The sequence below is a fragment of the Argiope bruennichi genome, chromosome 3 (genome assembly GCF_947563725.1).
Source record: "Argiope bruennichi chromosome 3, qqArgBrue1.1, whole genome shotgun sequence".
Lineage (NCBI taxonomy): Eukaryota > Metazoa > Arthropoda > Arachnida > Araneae > Araneidae > Argiope > Argiope bruennichi.
In genome coordinates, this window is record NC_079153.1 from 99,757,532 (window position 1) to 99,771,361 (window position 13,830).

The 13,830-nt window shown below is 25.4% G+C and overlaps 1 protein-coding gene across 1 annotated transcript in view; it reads left to right on the plus strand.

Annotated features, from left to right (window-relative positions):
• Positions 1-519: 519 nt before the first annotated feature.
• The window catches only part of LOC129963636 (beta-alanine transporter-like), a 236,464-nt gene continuing 223,153 nt past the window's right edge, over positions 520-13,830 (plus strand). Inside the window, exon 1 of the mRNA XM_056078123.1 lies at positions 520-1,275. Within this exon, the coding sequence (XP_055934098.1) occupies positions 901-1,275 (375 nt within the window). The 5' untranslated portion in view covers positions 520-900. The remainder of the gene's footprint in view (positions 1,276-13,830) is intronic.

Genomic DNA, 13,830 nt, shown 5'->3' on the forward strand with positions numbered 1-13,830 from the left:
TTCTACTATAAAACCTTGAAACGGGAGTGAATAGACTCACTTCGTCGAGTGAAAGTTTGCTGTTAGTTTATGACGGGGGCATATCGACTTTGGCTCGCTTGGTGAATTGGTTGTACAAATTTTAATTCTCGATTTTTACTTAATTATTTAAATTTCTAACAGTTGTAGAATAATTTGCATTTTTAATTGATTTGATAATTTTACTAGTTTAATTAATTTTATTTATGAATTTCGTGTATTTAATTGTTATGAAGTTTTCACTGTATTTTATAATATAGTTCGAAATGATAAAAGCAAATTTCATATAATAAATTTTCTTAGTGAAATAAAATGTTTTAACAGTGGAATTAATACTTTTAAATGTTTTTAAAGTAATTTTTATTTCATATTTCTTGAAAAAAAATCAAACATATCATTGAATAATGAGTTTATAAATATAAAATTGAGAATGGAATTATTTGAAGATAATTATTCTTTTACTAAAATATTAACAAATCGTTTGTGGAGCTGAATTATATCTGTTGAAAATACTGTGCAAAGTAAATTATCAGTACTTACTGCGTAGTGTTAAACTGAAGAGAAAATATTTTAATAAACCTGTTGAGCAAAACTAGTATAATTTCTCTTAGAGTCCAATAAAGTATGCTTTTGTTGATATATCTGATCTCCAGTACAAGATAAAGAACTTGTTTAATATTTATTACAATACTTTTTAAAAGATGCAAAATGTTTTAAATTCCGGAAGTGAAATAAAATCAATGTTGCATATTGGATGACATAACTTATCATTTGGAAAGAAAACCATATTGACTAATTCATGTGTAAATTGACTTGCAATTCATTGAGTAATTCATGTGAAAATGATTAGATACTGTCCATATAAACTTTGAGTACTGCGCCATGGATCTTGATGAAATTCTCCACGATGTTGGAGATTATGGAAAGTACCAGAAACTGATGCTATGGTTTGTGCTTTTGCCTTCGCATTTACCCTTTGGGACTCATTATTACAGTCAGATATTCATGTCGTTGACACCTCATCACTGGTGTCGTGGCGCAACTAGCACCGTTGACTTGAATATTACATATAAACCTTTGACAATGTGGTCAAGAAGTGATGAAAATAAACTTAATCCGAGTATCGCTGAGTGTTACTCGTTCAGTAACAGAACTGCAAGCGACTCGATGAATATATCAACAGAAACATTATCTTGCAAATACGGGTATGCCTATGATAGAAGTGAGCTATATGAAGATGAATCAATTGTTACTATGGTAAGTATTTTATATATTTAAAAAAATGTGATAATTTCTGAACAATTTCTGTTTATTAATTTATTACATGTTTTAACTTGGATAGAATAAAACGAAATTGTTTATAAATTTCCAAGAAAAAGAAATGATTTCGTAAATATAGCTTCCAGAGTAATTTTATTAAATTATATTAACTGATATAAAGAAAATATCTAGCCAATATCAAAAATAAATGAAAACCTAATGTGATATTAAATTTCTTATATTTATGAACATGTATTAAAATTCATTAAATTTTACAGGTAAGAAATGTTTATTGATGAACTAGTGTAAAAGTAATCTGTAATATGCTTAAAATAATAAATTATATATTTTGAATTACCCTTTACTTCCAGGTCAGTTACTCTAATTTATAAATTTAAGCGGATATCATACAGAAATTTATCAATTTTATTCTTAATCGCAATTATAAATAGTATTTGAATTATGAAAACTATGTTTTTTTTAGAAAATATCACATGAATTTAAATAGCTTTTATTTTGAAATTAATATTCATATTTTTGAAATAAAATTAGTAAAAATTATTATAAAATAATAATTAAACATTTCAACATTATAAATTATTTATTTTTATTGTGGTTGCTATTGTTCAGATAAATATGTTTAATAAGTGCTTAAATAAAATTCTATAAATATACAAGGAGTAAAAAAAATGACACATCTCATCCATATAATATAATTTTAATTCAAGATTATATTTTAAGATATATAGCAATAATCTCGAAAATAAAATAGCTGAAGTAAAGAATTTAATATTAAGTATAATTCCGAAAATATTTTCCTTAGTTATTTATAATTTTTCTTGTATTTGGAACGTAACAGGAAATCAAATGTTGGATATTATTTAATTGAATTATAAGAAGCTATATATGCATGTATTTATGTAGTTAATGAAACTGCACTTCTTTATTATTTTTATTACATTCTTATACATGTTATTTTTTTTTGTATAATAAGACCTAATTCTTTGTTCCATTTGGGAATATCAGCAGATATATACAATTATTTTTATTCAACGAATAGATAAAGAAACATACTGTACTCCATTTTGAATAAATTCCTACTCATAATTACTTATACTTTCTGCACTTGAATAAACTAAATGATTCTTAAATTTTGGTAGAAAATTTCGCCGACGTGCGTAATAGTTTATATGGTTTCTGAAACTTATTACTAGTTAAGTAATGCTCTTGTTTATAAATGCAATTAAAGACATGTCCTACTCTTTTATTTTTAACATTAAATTGAAAATTACTTTCGAGCATGTTAATGTTGATGTCTATATAAAATTAAATCCATTCGACACACTTTTAAATCAATATTTAAAAATACACGGAATTTCATATGTTAAATGTGCCTTATTCATTGCTATTTATCCTTAATTTTATTTTAATGATTAATTTTTTAATGTAAAAGTATGATAACAATTTTGTCACTTTTTCTCTATTTAAATTCGGTTGTTATGCCGAATTAAAGGTTATATTGATTACTTAAAAAAGAATAAGATAATTTTTTACTGAAATAAATATTAAATAAAAGAAATGGTTTGTTTTGAAGTAATTTTATCTTCTGCAAATAAAGATAGTACTATCTTGTAATTATTTTTTCAATTAAAAAATATCTTCATAGTATTGCCGAAAATTTTATAATTCATTATATAATGCCACCATGTTATATATATATATAGAGAAAAATATTTGTGTGTTTACATATTTTTGGAGAAATACGCATTTTTGTAATAGCTCAATTTTATCTTATTCAAAACTTTTTGTATAATAATTCAAAATACAAATAAGAATTTAAAATATACCATTTGTCAAATAGATGTCATATGGAAGTCCTTACTCTTAAATCTCTAAAAATTCAGAAACCTCTTTCTGCAGAATATGGGAACAAATATTTAAGAGCTCTAAAGTATTTGAGTCCTAAGATAGGAATTCGCAAAAGTTGAGCCGTAAATCCGTAGCAAATGCAAGTAAGCAAATAATCCAGAGAAAAGTTGAACACGGATTTGCCGCCTGCGTCAGGGGAGAAAGTATTTCTTACTTTGAAATGTTTCTGAGAGTTATTGTCGCCAGTCTTCGAATTTCTTGAATAGAGATAGATTCATTCGCAATATATAAAATAACTTACTTTCTGAATTTCAGTAGTATCATTTTTAGTATTCTAATAGCAAGTAGAATTATAATTTAATATTCTATAAATTTTAGTATGGATATGATTAAAATTAACTATTTTTATCTAACTATTTAATTTTTTTAACTATTTTAAATATAATGCATAATTTGAAGAAAAGCATATTTTTTGTAATTAAAAAATTAAGTAACCTATAACCTAGTTATAGGTTAAATTAACCTGTATTTTTTATATAGTGAATCAATTAAATAAAGAGGGCATTTTTCTAAATATAAATTTTGATAAAAGATTTGTAGATGTAAATTCAACAATTAATTTTAAATATTAAGCACTGCTTTTTTATACGAATTTTGATATTTTTGTTTTATTTTCATTGAAAAATTTCTCTGGTCCATATTTTAAAATATTGGGGAGTTTTGTTACAAATTAAAATCAATTTTAAGGCTTGAAATCAATTTAACATATGGACAGCCAAGTACACCAATTGAATTAATCAACCTATAACTGCTAGCGATTAATTTGACGACCAACAGTTTCATCAAGAAAAAAAATGGCATTATTTAAACTCAAATAAATCCCTTACGCATAATTTAATGATTTCGTAAACTAATTATTTTACAGCAGAACTTTTGAACAGATATTAAAATCATTTCATTTTATTTAATTTACATTTCTATTTGCTTTGGATACGACTTTAGCTTTTAAAGTCTAGGTTTATAATATTAATGTGACATTAAAAATTTAACTATTCGAGTAATCTATATTTTAATTGTTCAGTGATGCAGGGAGCTGTAGAATCGTTTTTAAAAAATTAATTGCAAGAAAAATAAGCAGGAACCTTTTTCATAGCTTCAGCAATAGAAATATATTGATGAATCGAGGCTGAATGAATGTATTTAATTGCAACAGTGAAAACTAGTGTTGAAAATAACGAAATAAAATTTAAATATATAATTTTAAAAGTGGGGAAATTAAATTTGTGATTTAAATAAAATTCCCATAGTTAAAAAAAAAGAAATTCAAAACGGTATAAAATTATGTTTGCGTAATATATTTACAAAAATTATCGCAGGACAATTTCAAAATCTTGCATAATTTATTAATTTTTTTCAATAGACTCATAAATGCACATTACCAACATCTAAAGACTATTTCTGACAAACTTGATTGCTATAAATCAAACGTGACATCCACCATACTCAAATACAGATATATATATATTACTTTTAATAGTAGAGATTAAATAATTTAAACTTAACTATAATTAATCCTTAACGAATCAGAATTCTGCTTCATTTAATTTAAAGTGAAGTTATAATTTATTTATGTAATAGAAAAAAATTCTTTATTTATTTTTTATCAGCTACAGTATTCAGAGGTTTTATTTAGAAATTCGCTGAATACTCAAGAAATTTCCTCGAAAATATTAAATTTGAGAATACATGTCACGTAAATGCATTTCTTTTATAAACTAAGTTGTCTGAATATATATCAAATTTTGTTCCTTCTACTTAAAATATAATTTTTTTTTTTAAACGAATGGTTTTAGAAAAAATTCTAAAGTAAAATTAAAAATTCAAATTTTTGCAAAATGCTGTATTTCTAAAAGGAAAAATTAAAATACATTTTTAAATATAGAAAATAAATGCTTAACTTTCTTATTAATTTTTGCTAAGTATGAATTTTTATGGAATTCTCTTTATTTAGAATAAATAGAATTTTACCCGAAATTGTGAAGGCAAAATAAAAATTTTTTTATATATATAGAAGTTTTATTCATTTTGTAAAAACCATGTACTTGATTCAGATTTATTACGAATTTTAATTTGCATACGAATATGGAGAACTATGTTATCCAAAAGTTTTTTATGGTTTTTAACTTAATAGTGATGAAATCAAAGAAGGAAAATAAACCTCCGATTATTAATGTTTCAAGTAGTGAAAAACGTATGCTATATATGTTAGAGCGTAGTATTATGTATATAGTTATAATCGTGTTCAAATATTGCTTGAAAAAATGCTTGTTTATTCCTGAACTGAGGAATAACTTGACATTTCTAAGTAAAATTTTTAGGTGTTGAAGTGGGTTTTTCTGAAGTTATTTTCAAAATCGCCAAAATGAAATTATCTCCTTGAGGCAGACGAAAAACATTTGAGCTTCGCATTTTAGAAGAGACTGGAAGAATTTAAATAGGACAACTCAGTACTGAAAGATAAGAGCTTAGTCACAATCACAACGTATTTAATAGATCTTGGAGTGAATGTGTATCACAAAAAACAAATTATTTTCATGCCTAAGAATGATGGTAGAATCTTTTAACAGCAACAACAAAAATTAAAAGGGTTCAGAATTTACTCACCAAGATTTGTGCAAAAAGACGAATATGCTTCATTCTTTTCGCGCATTTGAACTAATTCGCAAGACTCAGTGAGAACTTAATATAGACTTCATTGCAGATTTAAAAATTTTATAACTTACTTGAAATATAGGTTAAATTAGATGAAAAATTGTTTTGAATGTGCACTTAAAACAAAGTAATAAAATACTAATCGCAAACCCATGGAAACAAGAAACATCTCATAAAAATTGCTGATTACGCTATCCATTAATCTTAATATATATAAATTACGTGTCACGTTTGTTTGTCCGCGATGGACTCCTAAACTACTTAACCGATTTTAATCAAATTTACACACCGTATGCAGTTTGATCTAACTTAAAAGATAGGATAGCCCTTTTTTTGAATTTTTAATTAGAATTTTAATTATTAATTAAAAACTAACTTTCTCGACAAAAAAATCTTTTCATTTTCCCCACCGCCAAATGAGTACGGCTTCAGTTTTTTTTCCCAACAGTCATGAGGCTATGCTTAAGATATTTCGGCTGATTATTTGAAACGATTCTATTTATTTTCTTAATGTTTGATGCATTTAAAATTAAACATTGTTAATGAATCGATCTTTCAGATTCATTCTGAAGCACTTTTGAATTAAAATAAAACAGATTAAAGGAAATTAAAAATTTCTAATCTGCATAGCGTTATCCCAACTGGCGTAGAAAAACTCACGCATTTGCGTTAACGTAACTGGGGTTGAAAATTCACGCATGCGCATTGTGTTCTGATTGTTGACATGACAACCATTATCAACGGATGATTTATCTTATTTTTAGGTTAGTTGCATGTTTTTGTAATTAAATTGTATTTATGTTAGTTATATATTTTTTGTATACGCTTATAGTTTTAAGTACATCATTTTTTTAGTTTTTTTAACCTGTTTTCAACCGATTATTTTAAACGATTCGTTTTATTTTCTTAGTGTTTGATGCATTTAAAATTAAACATTGTTAATTAATCGTTCTGGTCATAATGAATCTGAGAATATTTTGTTGACAAATTCTTGAAATATTACATAAATTAGGAAAGATATTCTTTAGTGCCCATAAAGTTTAAACGCTCAGTTCTTTTTTTTTTGTTAGAGAATATATTCATAGGCTTTCCTAAGTAGCAGTTTACAATATTGGTAAAAACTCTAACTAAATAAAAAAAAAATTTAAGCAGTTTTAAAATAGACAATCATATAGACTCAAATATATCAATTATTTCATTTTTTATCATCAGTTAATTAATATTTATTTTATTAAAAGTTAGAAATCTATGGTGCAAACATTTCTCTAATTATAAGCATCTACTATATATATTTGCGATAAAAAATTCTGTAACTTAATAATTTTCGATATATATATCTTTGCTATAAAAAATTCTATAACACAATAATTTTTTTATATATATTTATGAAGAAAAATTTTATAACAATAATTTTCGAATTTGCGATAAAATATTCTATAATATAATAATTTCCGATATATATATTTGCTGTAAAAAAACTCTATAATATAATAATTTCCGATATATATATATATTTGCTGTAAAAAAACTCTATAATATAATAATTTCCGATATATATATTTGCTGTAAAAAAACTGATATAATAATTTCAGATATATTTGCTGTAAAATTTTTTATAACGTAATAATTTTCGATATATATATTTGCTGTAAAAAAATTCTATAACATAATAATTTTCGATACATATATTTGCTGTAAAAAATTACATAACATAATTTTTGATATAGTATATGTTTGCGATAAAAAAAAAAATTATAGCACTGTTTTGATATATTTGCGATAAAACAGCAGTTTCTAACATAATAATTTTTAATAAGCTGTCTGCAAATAGGATAATTTTATATTCTGTTTGCAATGTTACAAACAATTTATATTCGGTACACTTTATTTCATTCGTTTAGTCTATCTTTATGCACGCTAGTTTATGTTTTTCTCTTTTCCGCCTTCAATTTCATATATGTATGAATTTCGAGGAAAATTTGATAAACTTCTCCTACATAACTGTATAAAATTCGTTGCAATACTTTAAGAAACACGTTAGCAAGTGATAAAATATATCTAAACTGCTGGTGGTAAAACGTTTGCCATTGAAATAAATTCGCTTGCCTATAACTTTCAAAGATAATTTCTTAAAAGAAATGTTTTTATTGCTTCTTTCCGTTATCGGTTAAATTGGAATCTCCAAGGAAATTCACTTATTGCCTAGACCAGACCACATTTATGATGATGGAGTTTCCATTTCTGAAAATTTTATTGTTTTCGAAAAGGAAAAAGGAAACTATTGCTTCAGGCTGTTCTTTAGCTTTATTTTATCATTTCAGTCTTTTGTGTTTGACCCAGAGGTGTTGATTGTAATAATACTATTTCTAATGAATCAAAAGTTAAAAAAAATCTTGGAGGTAAAGATATTATCTCTGGGTTTATTGTATTCCAAATGAAGTGAGATTTAATGAAATGTTCTGGGACATCATTCAGAGAGTCATTAAACGAAAATATTAATTAACACATAACTTAAGACATCGTGAAATTATTTCAGCTCAGAAAATTGCTCTAGGAATTCTTTGAGCAGGCTTTTGTGGAATTCTAATTCATGTTGGATCACGATTTTAGTGTAAGAATTTTCCATTTGTGAAAATTAACGTATGAGGCGAAGAAAGCCAGCGTAAATTGTGTTTTCCAGATATTAAATAATAGCACTCTGTATTAAAGAATGGTCAAATGATTATTTGATGCCAAAGAATTTGGGATTAATTCTAAGAAATTCCAACATCTCTGCATATCTATGACATAAGTTATAATTAAAATGAGTGATAGTGATTATTAATTGATTTTGATAGTAGTGATTATTGAAATTTAATTTTCCAGCATTCTACCAGATGAGAAATAACTTTCATTTCACTGTTTCATAAGACAAAACGTATGCAACTTTGAAGTAATGGCAGAACTTTGACATCTAAATATTTTGATTGTATCAAAAATTTCTTGTCAAACAATTCAAAACTCTTCACTCTTTTATATTATGGAAATGTTTAACTGTGGAAGTGATAAGTGTGAAGAAAGGTTGTTAATTACCGTGTCACCTTTTTTAGACCTGAATAACGTTCAAGAGTTTAAATTATTTATCCAAATAATTCAAAATAGTATTTGAAAACGGTGTTAATGCAATAAAAAACTAGCATTGGATGTTATTATTAATTATTTATTTTTAAAATGATGACCTGCAGTTATTATATTCGAAATTATATAATTAAACTATTTTGAAAGTTATGACCTACAGTTGTTATATTTGGAATTATATTATTAAATGTTTTTAAAAAATACGCACGCCCAAGTATAATACAGAAGTAACGAATTCTAAAAAAAATACTTTTGAATATAAAGAAAATCTGCATTGAAATCCACCGGTACTTTAGCATAACATAGAGAGATCCACTTCACGCCCTTATAACTTTAACCTTAATTTTTGGTTTTTGACCGTCATAAATGTATTTCAACATGCAAATAAATATTCCTGATTCGACTTGAAATCAAAATTAAGTTGTAAAATTGTGAATAGTTGTTCATTTACAATATAAACAATTTTTATCGCATTTTAAAGTATTACTTAATTTTTCTATAACAAATCTCAGTGAAATAAATGAAATAGAAGAATATAAAATGGAAGCAAAATCCGTTTTAATGAATTTCCATTTATTTTGGTTCTTAAACATTAGGACGTTTTATTTTATTTTTTATGGATTGAACTCTAACTATTCCAAAAGATTGAAGGATTTCTCATTTTTAATGCGCACAGGAAATATTTGTTGTAATATCGCGGATAAAATATTATATTTATTCAAACTTCGTTTAAAATAATAAAAACGCTGGTTCGTGTACATTTCTAAAGGCTTTACAAGACAAATGGAAATGATTTAATATTAACATGCAAGTTTATGCACCCACTGTCAACGATCAAATGCGAGTAATTTAATATTAATCATGCGCAATTAGTATAGCATACTGAGCAATATCAGTATCGGAATTAGGTTTGAAATGGTCACGTAATTCTGCATTATCACTAGACGTAAATTATACACGTATCTTAACGTACCTTATAATATGAGGAACGTTATAGTTGATCATAGTACAATGATAGTACAATGCATCGATTTGGATATTGGTATATCAATAATTCATTATCTGAAGCAGCATTAGAGGCATTATTATAGATAAATAAAATTCCACAAGCAATCAATGTGTTGTTTCTAAAAATTTGGGACATATATTTTTTTAATTTTAATGAGTAAAGCAGTAGCGCATATATATTTACACAATAAAAATTTATCCGAATATCTAATTTGTGTAAAGTAACTGAAATATATTCTTCATATAAAATCTATTTTTGCAGAAGTCGGGAAATGTATTAATTTAACGCTGTTTTTTCAGATATAAGAGCGAGATTATTCGAGCATGGCTTTTTTTAAAGGTCATTTTAAATATTAAAAGCATATGCAAAATAATCCTTTTCAAATATGATACAACTCCGGAATACTTTTCTAAAAGTCATGGAATCAAATAGGTGCAATTCTCAATGAAATTTATTTACAATATCGTGCAATCAGATGACATTTTTTTTTCGTTATTGAACAAAAATGTGTTTTTTCTTTGATACTATATCCTATTTACCTTTGCAATACGTGCACTTCTTCTCAAAACAAAACCAAATTGGCGAATATGAATATCATGTGAATTGAATATAAATTATTTATATTTCACTGGATATTTTTAGTTTTTGAAATCTTTTATATTTAATTCTAGTTATGTTACCCGAATATTAAGTTATTAAGCAACATGATGTTCTTAATATTTTATAATCTGGAAGTTGTTTGCCATTTCAGCTATTCAAGTCTCACTCTATTCCTTTATATTCTAATCGTACATGCTTTAATTTTGATAAAATACTTTTTTCTAAGCTAAATTATAACAAATGATATATACTTATACAACTAATACGGTCTGATGTTATTGTAACAAAAATTATAATTTGATTTATAAAATATCTCTCTGAAATTGGTTAATGATCTTTAAAATTGTGTAGATTAAACCGAGAAAAGTACATATCCTGTTTTGTGTGCATTTCTTAATAATTATTGTTATTATTAAGGTTGGCGAACAATATTTTAGTTTCTGAGAATGAAATATGTGTACATATATCAAGCTATTAAAAAAATATTTAAATTTTCAGTGAAATTTCACTGTTAGAAATAATTAAATTTAAAAATATTTTTATTCTCTCAGAATTAAAAAAAGACTAAATTATTGTGATTTTACAACAACTGAAAATATAACTCGATACATAGAGTAGTTTCATTTTATATAACTGTTGTATTTAGTCCAGCATGCCATTTCTTCTGTACTTATATAATTTCTCCATGTACATTTCATTTTAACTAGAAAATATCGATTATGATTATATATATTGATACTAACCAAGCACTTATTTAGCGTTTAAAATATTTTTAAATAATATATAATGTTTGGTCCTCTTCTTAGAACATATTAACAAATGCATTGACTGAGAACATGCAATGCATTATAAAGAAAAGATGAAGAAAAGATCCTTTCAGTAATAATGCCATTAAAGACCGCCTAAAAAAAAGAACCATCAGTGGTAAAATCACCATGAAATTTGTTATATTCCTTGAAAATTGTCTAACTAATCATGTCCGATATCTTTTCTTTATAAATGATCCAAAATAAGTCAATTGATATACAAATTAAGTGAAGAACATTATCATTAAATTGAATGTAAAATTTTCAACCGTTATCTTTATTATCAGAAATCGCTATTATAATAGAACAATATATATTTTTCTTTAACATATTAATTTTATTCTAATTTATAACCGCAAGGCATAATAATACATGACAGTGACATTACAGTTCCAAACGCATCGTTATTTTGACATAATTTGCAGTATTGTGAGACTCAACATAAATCCAATTAAAATATCCCCATATCTGAGTACATATCCATTATTATACAAATTGAGAACGTGGTTTCTATCCTCCCCAACCAGATACAAATCCGCCATTAGTGAAACCTTCACAAGCTTCTGACTCTTAGTATTTTCTAATTACGTTGCATATCTAGTAAGCTGCATCTCATCTTTATAAACCAAATGAAAATAATAAGGAAGTCTGGATTCTGAAGGAAAAGATGGCTTTCTTCATGATGCAATTAATGGCATACTAAATTTATAACGAGCATGAGGAAGAATGAAAATTGTTTCTGGCATGTCCGAGATATAATGAAACAGACTTAATAACACCATTATGATATTATGTAATGTACGCTTAAGCTTTGATATTTTATGAGAATAAATGATGGTTCATCATGGGATGCAATTTATGAAAAATAATCAATGTCCTCAATTGATACACTTAAAATTTCTTCATTTATTTAAAATGACAAATTCTTACCATTTGTGGCATAATTAATAGATAGAAAAATAGGACTAGAAATTACTTTTCGTAAATATGTAATATGTGTATATTTGTTACGTGTACTTGTAAAGCATTCTTTATATTTCATTTAATTGGTAAAATTCTTTGCATATCTTTATACCTATCAAAGCTGTCTTCATAACTCCATTTTTTATTTATTATTATGCTTAAAAATATTTATGTAAGATATTTTTATTCATAATGTTTTTTAAAAGATCCCAAGAAATTTATTAGAATAAGAATTATAATTTTTATTAACATTTCTAATTTTTCTAAAAATAAATAATACTGTTTTATTTATAGCAATGCGTGTCTAAATCGATGCCTTTTTCAACAAAAATTTGTAGCCTAATTTTATATTTTAAAATTCTAATCTAAATGATTATTACACTGATTTCTATAAAAAATTATTTTATTAAACGTAATAGGATAATTATTTATTATTAAGGTAAGATAATCAAAAAATTAAGCTCGAAAAATTCTTTTGGGAATTGAATCTTTTAAAGAATTGTAAGTAACTACAAATGCCATTAGGTTAGGAGAAAAATCGTCAAAATGGATAATTTAAGTTTAGATTGAAAAAATGCTTTGCGAACGATATCTGATGTAATAATATGCGTAAAAATGTGATAAATTCCTGATATTATATTACCTCTGAGTGAAAATATATCAATTAGTCATTGTAACTACTCATTGACACTTTATTCACATCTGATATCAATATATCAATTATTCATGTTATATCAATTATCAATTTTTAAAATAAATATTATTTTTTATTTTTTTTATTTTTAAGATTCTGAACTCCTATTCCATTAAAATGATAGTACACAAAAATGAGAAAAATCTTTGCTAATATTTGTTATTTTTATATCATTTCATTTAGAACATTTAAAAAATTTTTTTTTGGCACAATGATCTGGAAAAGTATATATTGGAAATAATGATATTACTCTATAAATGCAAACATATTATTACGAATTAAGTAATTTGGAAGTATTCTGCATTATTACCTTCTTTGGCCTTTGCCTTCTTTGGCGTTTTGACATTGTTTTAAAATAAAGTTTGATACTTAACGGCAAAATCTCCCAGCCTTGTTAGTGATATGCGACAGATTTGGTGATGCATTTGTCGAAATTTCTACTCGTTTGTGGAAAATTTGAGTCTTCCGATTTTTCATGTTGTAGTCACCAACAGTAGGATATACTAATGTACTGTCATATGTGGCATGTCATTGATGGTGTTCATGGCAACGACACTGTTCTTATTGGCTCAGATTCCTAAAGATTTAATTCCATCTTGAGTTTTTCCTGTATTCTAAACTGTAAATATTTGTAAATATGTAAATAAATTTCTGTTTTTATTGCTTTAATTAAATGCTATTCAACTCACGAATACTTCTGAACCTTAACGATGAGATTTGATTTTGTACCTAAACAGTGAATAAGGAACAAATAAATGAGCTTCAACATTTTAAGCTACATA